Below are 13,973 nucleotides of genomic sequence, written 5' to 3'. Positions count from 1 at the left end.
ATTAAAAAGAATTGGGCAGCTAGATGGCACAGTGGATAGAGTCAGGAAGACCAGAGTTCAAATCTAACCTCAGACACTTAACAAACACTTCCTAACTGTGTAATTCTGGCCAGTTTAGTTAACCCCAATTGCCACACACACACACACACACACACACACACACCCCCAAAAAAAAAAGAGAGACAGAGAGAGAGAGAGAGAGATAGACAGAGACAGAGAGAAAGAGAGAGATTAAAAAGAATTGAAAGTATATTTCCAAATTGCTTTCCAGAATTCAGGATGACATATTTTTGCTCTCATCAGATTAGAATTGGAGTTATCTAGACAGGCTTTATAGACCTTAAGACATAGGTTTAAGTTTTGTTCCTAAAATATGACTCTGGACAAATTGATTAATTTACTCTGTGCCCTGGGAACTCACTAGAAGTTCCCATTACAGAATTAGATGAAAAAAAGAAAAAAAAAGTAGGCATCCAAATATTTAAAGTATGGATGATCATAGCATTATAGGTTTTACAGCTTGATGAGAAAGCAAGAGATGAAATCCAGAGAGATTAAATGATTGCTTAGCCACCTGAGTTAGGATTTGAATTTAGGTCTTCCTGACTACAAGTCTAGTATTCTATCTATGATACTGTGAAAAATTGCTCTTTCTAAGGAAACTGATGATATAAACAAAATATCAGGAGAAAGGCTAGCCTATGGAAGATCAAAGTGCTTGCAAGCACACTCTGTTTCCTCCCTCACTTTCCCGGAAGAAAGAAACATTTGGTATGAAGTCTGATACCATATGTAGTTAGCATTTTTTTTTTTTTGTTTGCAAAAACTCATTAAATTTTTGGTACTCAAAAGACCAATACAAAAACAAAAGATATCAGCAATATAGAGATACAGCTTTTTTATTTCAGTTCTTACCTATTACAGGAACAACATAGACTACAGTAAGACTGCAAGGCTTGTACTACATGGACAAGTCTTATAGAAAAGATCATCATCTATCCAACCCCCAAAAATAACGAAATAGTTTTCAAATTTTAATTCATTAAGGGGATTAAAGCTTGAAACTGTTGAGTCAACACATCCTTTGGATAGGCAGATGCAGAGCTAAGATTTGCATCCAATTGAATCAACACTGTATCTTGGTTGAATATTTTTCCCAATTTATAGTTAAGAAAACTTCTTTTGTTAAGTATTATATGATCATTGACTCTCATTTTGTTTCAATTCTGAGTCTACACCACTAGACTAGTCTGAGATCCAGAACTTCAAGCCATTTCCATGGTGTTTCTTAATTAGGGATAACTTGTTCTGGGTCTCAGACTGGTCCAGTGGTATAGGTTTAGTATTGACTCTCTAGTTATTTAAAAAAATGTGTGCCTTAATTAATCAGGAGGTAAAAGGTGTGTGGATGGCTTAGTGAAAGTCTGTCACACCAATCAGAAAGTTGGAAAAGAATATACTTCCCCTTGCTATCTTGTGAATACAAGGGGACAGTAAATGGATGGTCAGATTTAAGCAATAAGCCATTTGGCTTTTAATTCACAGTACCTTAGGAAGAATATTAAAAAGGCAATTTGAAAAACTTTAGATATAGTTGAAGCATAAAATTCCACTGATCAAAAAAAAATTATAGTATATTCATAGACTAGGATACACTGAAATTTTAAAAAAATACATAATTAATGGTTTGTGTGTGAGCTTTTAAGGACCCCAATATCCTATTTGAAACAAAAATTCATCATTTGACTGGAAACCTTGAAAGAAGTGGCATAAAAGATGCAATGAATAATGTGACCACAAAATAATGAACTGGGCTATATACTATGATTGATAAGGAATTTCTGATGAATAGTTTCCATGCTTCACTTCTGCCCTGCCACATAAGACATGCAGAGTACTTATGAGCCCTGTATCAATGGTTTGCTAGGTGAGTGGAAAAGAATTCAGTATGATGGGGATATACAGATGGGGTATGATCTGCTTCCCTGAAATGAATTCCTACATAGATGAAATCACAGATCTATCTTAATATTAAAGAAGGATATAGCAGAGTAAAAAAATATGTTCTTGTTTTAAGATAACTTTTTTAAAGAAAAAATGTGCTCATTACATATCATCCCTTTTAAAAATGAGTATGGTAGGGCAGCCAAGTGGCACAGTGGATAGAGCGGCAACCCTGAAGTCGGGAAGACCCAACTTCAAACATGGTCTCAGACTCTTAACACTTCCTAGCTGTGAACCTGGACAAGTCACTTAATCTCAATTGCCTCAGCAAAAAAAAAAAAAAAAAAAAAAGTATATTATTAACTTGAAAACAGAAAACATTTTAGTTTTTATGGATAATAAGAAAATACAAATCCTTATAAAACTATAAGATAACAGAACATTCACATTTAATCATCATTTTAATGACAAAAAGAAACACCACATGACAAATTAAAAGTATTTACAATAAATGCTGACTGAATAGGGTTTGAAAAATAAATTACATAAAATTGCACCCAACAGGTAACAAAAAAGTTATCCTGGACAAGATAAGTTAACAGGACTAACAGTTACAAAACATTAGCCCATACCTAAATCAAATAAAAGTTATTTAAAGCATGCTTTGAAATCACTGGCTGAAAATTTGGAGAAAATCCCTTTGTAAATCCCAGAGAGGTTGAATCCCGGGGACCAGAAGCAGCAGGGATTTTCCTGGGATGATTTGGATCTTTAAAAACTACCTTTACTTTGAATTGCAAACAGAAGCACAAGTTAAGCCTGGTAGAAGAATGAGGATCTGTTCTGTCTTTGCAATAGTTCAAGAAGCAGGCACCTATATTTGGAACCAGAAGAAGCAGTGGCATGGACAGCTGGTCCCAAGCATGGTTCGTGGGATGATTTAAGAATGAGCATGAGTCTAAATCTGTGCTGCAGACTATATAATAACTCAGAATTCAACTTGCTGAGCAGGGAAGGTAGAAGTTACCTCAAATATATACACAGAAGTTGAGATTTCCCCCAGCAGCGGTTGCTCTGAAAGTGCAGTTTCATCAGTCAGTTAAGAGCTACATAGTGAGAACTCTAAGCAATGGCACTGAGCTATTACTGGCAAATCTTAGTCCATGTGGTAATGAGTAGCCTCTCCACCCCAAGAGCCAGAGGAGAAACATTTAGGTAAAAATGGTCTGTTGGTGAAAGAAGCTGTCCTTGCCACAAGCTACCAGACCAAGAGTAAACTACATGAAGGCAACAACATTCCCTTATCTCTCCAGGGGCCAGCCCGAGGTTTTACACACAGTGGACCCTTAATACATTTTGAATTGTATTAGACCAATTGCAAGGCCAGATTCTATGGATGCTAGTAGCACCATGGAAACCTGAGGGAGAATAGATTAAAAATAGCTCTGACTTAGAGAACATGTTGTGCTATCCTCACAATAACTCTGTGAGGTAAGAAGTGCAAGTACTGGTGTCTTTACAAATGAGGAAACTGAGACCCCAAAAAGTTATGTGACTCACCTAAAGTCACAAAAGCTTGTAAATGGTAAAGCTGGGCTAGAACTAAGTGAAGTGTGTTCATAAGAGAAGTTTAGATGAGAATAAGTCTTTACCAATACCTGAGAGTCTCCATTCGGCTTGTAGGTATGTATACTTAGCTAATTCACCTAAGTGTATAGCTTTTTAAAAGAAATAAATAGCATACTTCTATTTGATGTTTTTTTACTTTTTTTGGATGATCCTGAACTACTATGCAAAATTATTTTCTTATAGCTGTGTATATGAACCTAAATTACAATTTTCAGCATAGCTTTTCTTATAAATCATATATAATCATTTATAAATGATTAAAATATTAAATTCCACAAAAAAATCAAGTAGTGGCATTTCATAATTTCAAGCCTTAAAAGTATATAAGTACATTTTTTGGTGGAATTTTTAAGCATTCAAATATCAAAGGCACTTTTAGGTTACATGATGATAAAAATGAATCAAGAGAGTGGCTTTTTCCATGATTCTTTTAGTTTAGATGCCTGTGATAATCATGTAAAGCCCAGTCTTGCACTTCACCCCTGGAGAAAGCTGTGAAGAAAAGTGCTCCAAACACATCAATACCAGCAGCAATGTAGAACACCATCTGCCATTCTTCAACTGTGTTCTGTAAAAGGAAGAGAAAAAAGGAATTCAAAACACTATGATTAAATGCAATCTCTGGAATCAGGGATTGTTAGTGTAAGGGAGTTGATTTCTGAGCTGGGGTTGGGAAGGGGTAGAGGAAAGATAGTGGCAAATAATCACTAGACATCAAACTATAAAGTTTCATCCATTTGATCATTTTCTGAGATGTGAGCCCAAAAAGAAAAAAAGGGGGGGGTTGGGTGCTTTAAATAGTTAAGTCCTAGGCAGTTTAACAGGGGAAGAGAATTGAGGCTCTGAAATGCTTTGTGGACAAGAATCCTGGCTGACAGGTTGGGGGAGGGGAGTGAAAGGACATGAATAAGCTTTCAAAGACTCTCTCAAAGTCCTAACACATGAACCAATATTAGCTTTTATAGATCCCAACCAGTCTTCTGACCTCCATAGAGATGCCAGTCTGGAATGCTTATGAACAGTCCTATATCAAGAGAGTACTTGGTCACCAGAAACTAGTTTCATTTACCTATAGAGGAAGGAACCACAGTAAAACTCATCCATGAACAATAATTCTTGGCTTGGAAGTGTGTGTCACTCAGAAATTCAAAGACTTTAGAGTGAAATTGCAAGTGTGAGGAGACAACAATCTACTGAGAACCTAGCTGGAGCTAAGTTAGAAGCAGATTGCCAGAGATGGGCAGCAGCATGAGCCAACTATAACTCAGCAAACACTACTAGACAAGGAAGACTAATGTGTGCATGCAGATGTTCTGTACACAAAACTCTGAAATTAAGAGTGAAAATCTAAATAAGAGTGAACTCTATGTCCTAACAGAGATAGGATAGTTCAGGAAAGAGTGACACTCAAGAAGATCAGTTCCAAGCAAATGACAGTGTAGTTTAAGATTTTGGGACTTCTACTAGACAACATCGCAGCTGCATTTGGGAATTTGTTTCATTGACCTCATTTTCTCTGCCTGAGTTGGGTATAAATGACTGGCAGTGAAAGGATTTAAGTTCCAGTCCCCTGAAGCCACTGGGCTACTGAGACAATGACAAAAGTTGAGGTTGTAGCTACCACAAATGTCATGTGAAGCAGTGAGTGATGCTCAGAGCATGAAAGCCTAACATGCTGACTTAGGATATGTGGGTCAAGATATAGGAATATATGTCTTGAGAAGAAATGATTCTTGAGGGAGAGTGATGGAGATAGTAAAAAACATATTTTATTGGTCTAAGATGGCTGCAAACTTCATGATAGGCAAAGAAAAAAAATTCAATTTTTGCTTCCATATTAGGAGCTATATATAAATGCTTGTAAAACTTCTAAACTTTTTTGCATTGTTCTATTAGGGTATAGTGAAAACATAAAAAGGCATGAAAAAAATATCAAAACTACGAGCCAGAATTTTCATTCTGAAAATTTTCAGAAAAAAATTTCATTGTTGCTAAAGTATTGTGGGAAAAATATGGTTTTCCTACAAAAATTCATTTGGACCAGTGTTTGTTAGACATATATCCCAAGGAGGTCATTGCTAAAGATATATATATAACAAAAGATTTATAGCAGAACTTTTTGTGTTAGTAAAGGACAGGAGAAAAAAAGCAGATGCCCATAAATTGAAAAATGGGTAACCTAATTGTGGTTCATGAATACAATGAAATATTGTTAGATTTAAGGAATTATAAAAATGATGACTACAGAGAAGCATGGAAAGATTTATATGACGAGATACAAAATGAAAAAGAGTTGGGAAAAAATATACATTACAACAATGTAAATGGAAAGAACAACCATCACAAAATGACTGAAATGGAATGTTGTGAAATTACAAAGTATAAGCTTGCTCTCAAAGATGAGATATGAGAAGATACTTCTTTCCACTTCTTTGCAAAAGATAATGTTCAGGGATGTGGAATATTACATATAACATGAGACTTTTTGGATGTGCTGATCAGTTTTATTGATTTTTCTTCTTCTTGCCTTTAAGAAAAAATTCTTTGTTATGAGGAATAGCTCTCTGGAATGAGGGAAGGAAAGTGATACAGGAAGAAATCTAGGTGATGTAAAAACAAAAGATATCAAAACAAATTACCTCTTTTATAAAGTTTAGTGGTCCAAACTCCACTAAACTTTTTGATAATTTGCTCACTTTGGACAATTCCCCTCCCCCCTCCAAATTTAATAGTTTAAAGTCAGTCAGAATTGAATAAGCAATGAGGAGAAAGCAGGGAGAAGAGGAGAGAATTAGGGCAATCAGGGTGAGCTAAAATAGAAAAATGTGAACAACACAAGGGAGAAAAACAGGAACAATACTGAAAAGTCATACTTGCTTGAAATTCGTTTTGTCAAAAAGAATCCTAAAAATTCATCTTAAATGTGTTGTAAGTAATCAGAGAGGCAGGTGTAGTGCAGTAGCACCAGAAGAAAAGGGAATAAATCAACGATTATTTATTCTACCAGAATACTATGTTTAAGGCAGCTTCTCAGAATTCCTAAGACAAAGCTGCTCTGTTTAACCTACAGCACAAAATAATACTTCAGTGTTACTTTGAGGCAACGGGTGGCTTACAAACCAGTCAATTCATCAATTGTACTGTAATTTCCACACAGCTTCCAGTTTTGAAGATGAAAATTCTACTAGTGACTTTAAAATGTTTTATTTTATAATATAATAATTGTGCCATAAACACACTTTGGATTTCAATTATATACTTATAAAAAGATTCAACAACAATAAATTTTGTAAACATGACCACTCTCAAAATAACATAACTACTAGTGATACAGAGGAAAAACAACAGTCTTTACCTCCAAGGAGATCTAATGAGAGGGAGAAAGCATGCAAAAAAATAAGTAGATATTAGGTACAATGTAATAATGATAAATAAGAGTCCCCAATAAAGTTTCATAGGAAATCTGAAGGAGAATTCAATGTCAATTGGGAGTAGGTGGGAAGTAGTGAAGGCTTTGTGAGCCTGGAAGAACAAAAAAATCATTTCAACAGTCAGAGATGGAAGAGAGTGTATTCCAGATATGGGGGAAGGACTTTCATAAATAAAAATAACTATGGAAAAGTGCAAGATTAACTAGGAATGATAGCACTCTTGTTTGACTGAACATAAGTGTACATGAAGTGGGAAAAAGATGAAATTAAATATCAAGCCAAGGTATTTGGCTTTTATTTTACAGGTAATAGGGAGCCATTGTATGTTTTTGAGCAAGATAGTGTCAGGGTCAGACTTGTGTAAAAGAAAGATGATTTTGGAAAAAGATGCAAATATAGTGTCAAGAATGCTAGGCCTAACAAAACTATTTATAACTATTGTTTTTGTGATACAGAGAGCAATTTGAGGCCTACCAGTCCTGGCTCTATCTTTTGCTATCTCTTCTCTGAAAGTACTAATTTATATTAATTGGGAAACACACTGGCTGGGAGGTATAAGGTATAAGGATATAAAGGATAAAGCATCTTTTTAATTACATTAATTGGGACCAAGAATATCAAACACTTTTCTCAACAACAGTACTACTGAGAGAGTGAAAAAGATTGAATTTCAACTGTTAGTTTACTGACTTTTTTTTTTTTTAAAGCATGCCATAGGTGTGAACTTGATCAGTTAATTTCAGCTCCTCATCTATGAAATGAGGGGATTAGAGAGAAAAGATATTTGCTAATTTTTTAAAAATAGAGGGTCCCACAGATGGGGAATGTTGCATACATTTTCAGATCAAGTCACTGTATTGTTAGTTTTATTAAACTGTTTAATACAAGAAACCTCATAGAGAGGGAATAATCTGTAAATGTTTATAATATAAAATAAAAACAAATAAATAAAACTTAAAAACTGTTTCTGCATTGATAAATGTGCAAATATGTTTAGAAGAATTGTACATGTTTAACCTATACTAGATTATTTACTTTCTAGGGGAAGGAGTTGGGGGAAAGGGAGGGAGAAAAATTTGGAACACAAAGTTTTGCAAGAGTGAATGCTGAAAATAAAGCTATTATTAAAAATAAATTAAAAAAACCAAAAACCCTATTTTGGCCTTTGCTCATATTCTTCTCTATTTTTGGAATGCCCTTTTCCCTAATGCATTACTTGCTGAATTCCTAGTCATATTTTAAAACCCAATTCAAATACTGTCTTTTTTTTTTTTTTTTTTTTTTTTAAATTAAGCTCTCCTGGATTCACCTGGTAGTTAATGACCTTCTCTCTTAGGACAACATGGCAAATTTTGTTCTACAATTTTCTGATTTGCTTATTCAATATTTTATGATTATATGCACATTTTCCACTAGACTATTAGCTCTATGAAGGCAGGGATTGTATCTTATTTAACTTGCAATGTTTAATAAACATTAGTCGAATGTTGACTAATACAAACAAGTATCACAAATGTCACACAAATGTAACTACAACAGGCTTCCAGGCACAAAGTCTTTATTTAACCATCTACTACTTAAAAAGCAATTAAATTATAAATAGACAATATAAATATTCATAAGTATTCATACTGAAGAATCAAAGAATATACTTAAAATACATTGAATTAAAATATATTCAAATTTGAACTGCTTATAATGTTTACTTACATTAGGCGTTAGACTTTTAGCAATGACTGGTCCAATCATTCCTGGAATAGTACCAAATGAATTTGTGATGCCTAAGAGGATACCAGCGTACCTGTACAAACAATTACCATAGCAGTTTATTAGTTGATGATAACACTTTAAGTATTCATTTTATTATTTTCACATCATGAATATGAGATATTTCACTGAGATAATATGGAGGGAAACATGCTTCTAGGGAGTAGGGATGGATATTTAGGTGAAGCATTTAATTCTATTTTTTAATCAATAGCATTAAAATTAATAATTTTAAAATATCACATATTTATCAATTGTATACCCCTTCTTTTCTATTCTCCTAAAGGGCCACTTTATAGTAAAGGACAGGTTCATCAAAACTAAGTGATATAGCCAATTAATATATTAACATAATTTGAGGAAACTATGCTATAAAAGGATGCTAGATGGTGCATTGGATAAAGCACTTGGCTTCAGACACTTGTTATCTGTGAGACCATAGACAAGTCACTTAACCCTGTTTGCCTCAGTTTCCTCATCTGTATAAGGAGCTCCAGGAGGAAATGGCAAACTAGTCTAGTAGCTTTGCTAAGTAAATCCCAAATGGAGTCAATAAAGAAACCTAACTGAAAAAATAATCAAACAACAAAAATGCTATAAAAATAATACTTTTAAAATGAGACTAAAAATGTTCAGTGGTGGAGTGAATAGAATGGCTTAAGAGTCAGCAAGATCTATGTTCATATCTATCTCTGATACTTGTTAACTGCAAGATTGGCCAATTCATTCAATCTCTTGGTATCTCAGTCAACTTCTTGTGATTTTGTTTCTACATTTATTATTCCTCTGAAGTTACTAAACAATTTTCTTATACGTTTGTCATCATTAGGATGTTGGTTTTGGCATTTAATGAAATTCTAATTTGGATTACTAAATTAGTAATATTTTGTCACTGCTCTTGGTAAGAACTCATTATGGCTCTCTACAAGTTCCACTCCAAACAGTGTGGTTTTTGAAGATTTTCATAACCTGAACTTATTTATTCTAATCCTTCCTGCTATTTCCAAGTCTCTTAAGTACTTCAAGCAAGTACGCTGAAACATGCCATATGCATTTCAGCCAAGGTGCTCTTTTTGTCCTGCTTGGACTACCTTTCTACCTTCCTTTCTGCTTATCTAAATCCTAACTATCCTTCAAGGCCCCAGCTACTATCTTTTCAGGGAAGCCCTTTCTAATCATACCATTTCACAGTGGTTTTGACTATGTGATATGACCAAGTGGTATAACATTTCATAGTGATTTTTTTCTCTTATCTGAATTCTCATATTGCACTGAAAGTTAGTTCCACACTTAGCACTTGATTCTTCTTCTTATTTTTTTTTTGTAATACACTTATTTCAATTACTACAAGCAACTCAAAGATGTTTTGCCCAGCTTCTTCCTCCTCCTCAAACTCTGGGGCCTTGTGCAAGAAGGCCTAAGGTCTGTCTGTCTTTTACTTGTCATTCTATTAACAAATCTTCATGTTTTTTTGGGAGAGGGGTTGGGAGAACAGTCCCGTGATGATATAAATATCACTAGATAGGCTCTGGAAGATTTCGTTTTTTAATTTATTACAGATGGAGAGATGCATTGGGTTCTGTTTCACTGGAGGGATAATTTACATTGCCAAAATCATAGATGCAATATTTGGGCTTTAGAATAGATATAAAAGTGTGAGCATCAAGGTATTATGACTTGTGAGAAAAAAAATAATAATTTGATATACTACTCTATTTATAGATATTACTTATTAGTAATATAGGAATTCATTAGGCAATTGGAGGTATCATGATGCTGAAAGGGAAAGGAAGAAAAAATCCCCAATATGAATAAGCAAATAAATCATAATTTATTTTTCTGGTATGATGTTTTCAGCTGAGGGGAGATCTCTTATTTCTGAAAACTATATTTAACAAAGATAGATGCACAGAAATGAACAATCTAAGTAAATTCCCTGTGATTCAATGTAGACATTGCTATGCTAGGGAATTTTAATGAATATTTTGTCATATTATACTGGTTTTCTATGTATTCCTTGTTGACTGATGTCTGTTAATAATGTATAAAAGGACTATCCTTTTATACATTACTTACAAGTGTGCTGAACTGATCACAGTATGTTAACTTTTTTTTCCCTCTTCCACTAAAGACAGGTGGCTATGTATTAGAATGATGGTTAAAAAGAGAGAGAGAGAGATGTAATTATTCAGATTTAGAAACAATAAGGAAAGCATAATACTCTCTCTTTTAAAAGCTACATTCCTTTTTTAATTTTAAGATTGTTTTTGTTGTCATTGATATAATGTAGTATCATGCGGTCGGTTAGCCTGGCACTATGTGCCAGACACTATGCTAAGCACTAGGGATAAAAAGAATGAAAAAAAAAAGGGAGTCTTAAGGAACTCACATAATATGGGAGATAATATGCAAATAACTATACACAAATAAGGCATATATAGGATAAATTGGTCAAAATCAATAGAAGAGAAGGCACTAAAGTTAAGGGGTTTGGGGATAGGCTTCTTGCAGAAGATTTTTAGCTAGGACTTGAAGAAAACCAAGATAGCCAGGTGATAGAGAAGAGAAAGAATTTTAGACATGGGGGACAGCCAACCAGAGAAAGTTCAAGAGTTTGGAGAAGTAGTCACTGGATTGCAGGCTACTTCTACTATCCATTGGTGAGATGATGAGGGTCAGTATCAGAGGAAAGAAGGAGGCCTATACAAAAGATATTACAAAGGTAAAATCGATATGATTTGTCAATAGATTGGATGTGGGGGAATAAGAGAGAAGATTTGGGGGTGACACCTTAAAGCCTGGGTGACTGGGAGGATAGCTGTACCTAGACTGTAATAGAGAAGAGGGGAAGATTTTGGGGAAAGTTTTACATATACTGAAATTAAGAAGTCCCTGGGACAGTCAGTTAGAAATATCTAATAGTCAGTTGGATATATGAGACTGAAGTTAGTGGAGAATTTAGGGCCAGATAAGTAGATCTGATCAACTTTGAGATAACTGAATTAATAGAAATTAATGGGAAAACCAGGATAGAGTAGTGTGACAAAAAATCTAGAGAGAAGAGAACTGGGGGGGGGGGGAAGATGTTCATTTATTGGAAAATGGTACAAACTGATACATCTATATATAAAATATTATAATGCTGCAAGAAATGAATATAGAGAAAGAGGGAAAGAAGATGTAAGAGTTAAATAAGCTGAGCCAAGAAAACAATATACCCAATGATTGAAACAATGTAAATAGAAAGAACAGGCACAATGAAAAGTGAAAGGGATCATTACAAAATTATAAACATTACAAAGATATGAAGAACAAGTGAGTGCAGCCCCAAAGAAAAGATGTAAGAATATGCTCCCCCCCCACCTTTGGTGTAGGTGGGAAATTCTTGGATGTGGAATATTGCATATATTTTCAGACTTTTATAATGTGTTGATCAATTTTGCTCTTTTCCTTTTTTTCTTAAAGGGGAAAATTTGGACAATGTTAAAAAAAAGGCAATAAATATTTGTTTAAAAATATATATTTTGCTCTTTCTATTCCCAAAGAATTTACAGTTTAGTAAAACTGAACAAAAACTTTAAGTTCAGGGTAGTTGCTCAACAGTTCAACTAAATCTATTTTTATTTTATTTTATTCTATGTTCAAAACACTTAAAGTGTGATAATACAACTATGGGGCACAGATTCTTCTCAGCACTCTAGTTTTAATATGTCTTAAATAAACCAAGCTGGCAGCACAGACTTTTTTTAAACACAGTTAACATTTTGGCAATAGGTGGACACTGACTGTAACATTGCCAGAAGTTACAAGAGCCTGTTACTAAGTGTAAGTGTATGCTGTGAAATTCTCAATGTCAGCACCCAGAAGCTGGAGTATTTATATTTTGGTTGGCCTAGAAGTGCAATGAAAGCATGATGCGCTGCTGTGGGAGAAAATGGATTAAGGGGACTTCTGTGGGATTTCTGCTTGCATTTTGTGGTATAAAGTTGAAATAACTTCTCTAAGATTCCCTTCAGGTTGGTCAACAAAGCAGACATTTCAACAGCTATAGGAAAAAAATACAGTAAAATCTTTATTAGCTAAAGAATATATGTATTTAGCTGTTATTTCCAAAGACTTAGAAATATATTTTTCTGGCCTTTTTTTTTTTTTATTCAGAGGAATTATGGTTTTTAAAATAGTTTTAAACTTAAAAACACAATTATAGTTATAAGAAAGATATAATTCAATATTTCAAAAGACACATCTTCTAATTCCAAAAATCTTGTATTGAATGATGCCATCCACATTCAGAAAAAGAACTATGAAGTCTGAATGCAAATCAAAGCATATTATTTTCATTTTTTATTATTTATATTTTCTTTGTGGTTTTTCTCTTTTGTGCTGATTCTTCTTTTACAACATGACTAATACGGAAATTAGTTTAACATGATTGTACATGTATACTTTATACTGCATTGCTTGTTGTCATTGGTGGAGGGAAGGTGAAAAATTAGGAACTTCATCTTACAAAAATGAATGCTGAAAGCTATCTTTATGTGTAATTGGAAAAATTAAAATACTATTTAAAAAAAAAAAAAAAAAGACAAGTCTTCACTGATGTTGGGACTCTTTTCCACCAAGCTGCTTTTAGCCACTACAGATCTAGAAATCTAGTTCTACTTGTACCACCTAGCTGCTCCATTCAAGAATGGCTGTGGCAAAAGGATTCATTCCTGGGGGCTAGCCTTCTAATGATGAGTCTCTATGTTCATTGTAACTGTTATGACATATTTGGTTTCCATGATCCTGTCCAGGATGTATACAGAATATATTTGCTCCATAGGATCCTGTAACCAAAATATTTTTATATTGACTTTGTTTCCTCTTTTAGAGTAAAAGTATATCTGAAAGCAGGTCTATATAGAGAGAGCTAACCATACCTATACAGAGAAGGCAATGAATGATGATTTATCATCACCATCATCAATAATAAGCATCTACAAAATGCTAATTACTATTGTTAGATGCTGCGCTAATTTCTGGAAATACAAAGAAAAGCAAAAACACAGTCCAGGCTCTCAAAGAGCTCATATTTTCTAATGAAGGAAAGAACACAGAAACAATTATATACCTCCAAGATCTAAATAATTCTAATGGAAGGTAGTAACCTTTGAGAGAAGGCACAAATGGGGGAGTACAATACAATTAAGGTCTGAGGAT

General features: G+C 34.0%; 1 protein-coding gene across 1 annotated transcript in view; it reads right to left on the bottom strand.

The window, feature by feature from the left end:
* Nucleotides 1–2,378: 2,378 nt before the first annotated feature.
* The window catches only part of SLC17A5 (solute carrier family 17 member 5), a 55,191-nt gene continuing 43,596 nt past the window's right edge, over nucleotides 2,379–13,973 (bottom strand). The window contains exons 10-11 of the mRNA XM_074310490.1: nucleotides 8,715–8,805; nucleotides 2,379–4,141 (exon numbers count right to left, since the gene is read on the bottom strand). Coding sequence (XP_074166591.1) covers nucleotides 4,004–4,141; nucleotides 8,715–8,805 — 229 coding nt within the window. The 3' untranslated portion in view covers nucleotides 2,379–4,003. The remainder of the gene's footprint in view (nucleotides 4,142–8,714; nucleotides 8,806–13,973) is intronic.

The sequence above is a fragment of the Sminthopsis crassicaudata genome, chromosome 4 (genome assembly GCF_048593235.1).
Source record: "Sminthopsis crassicaudata isolate SCR6 chromosome 4, ASM4859323v1, whole genome shotgun sequence".
NCBI lineage: Eukaryota > Metazoa > Chordata > Mammalia > Dasyuromorphia > Dasyuridae > Sminthopsis > Sminthopsis crassicaudata.
The sequence above is the reverse complement of the archived record's forward strand: the minus strand, read 5'-3'. Positions and strand labels throughout refer to the sequence as shown.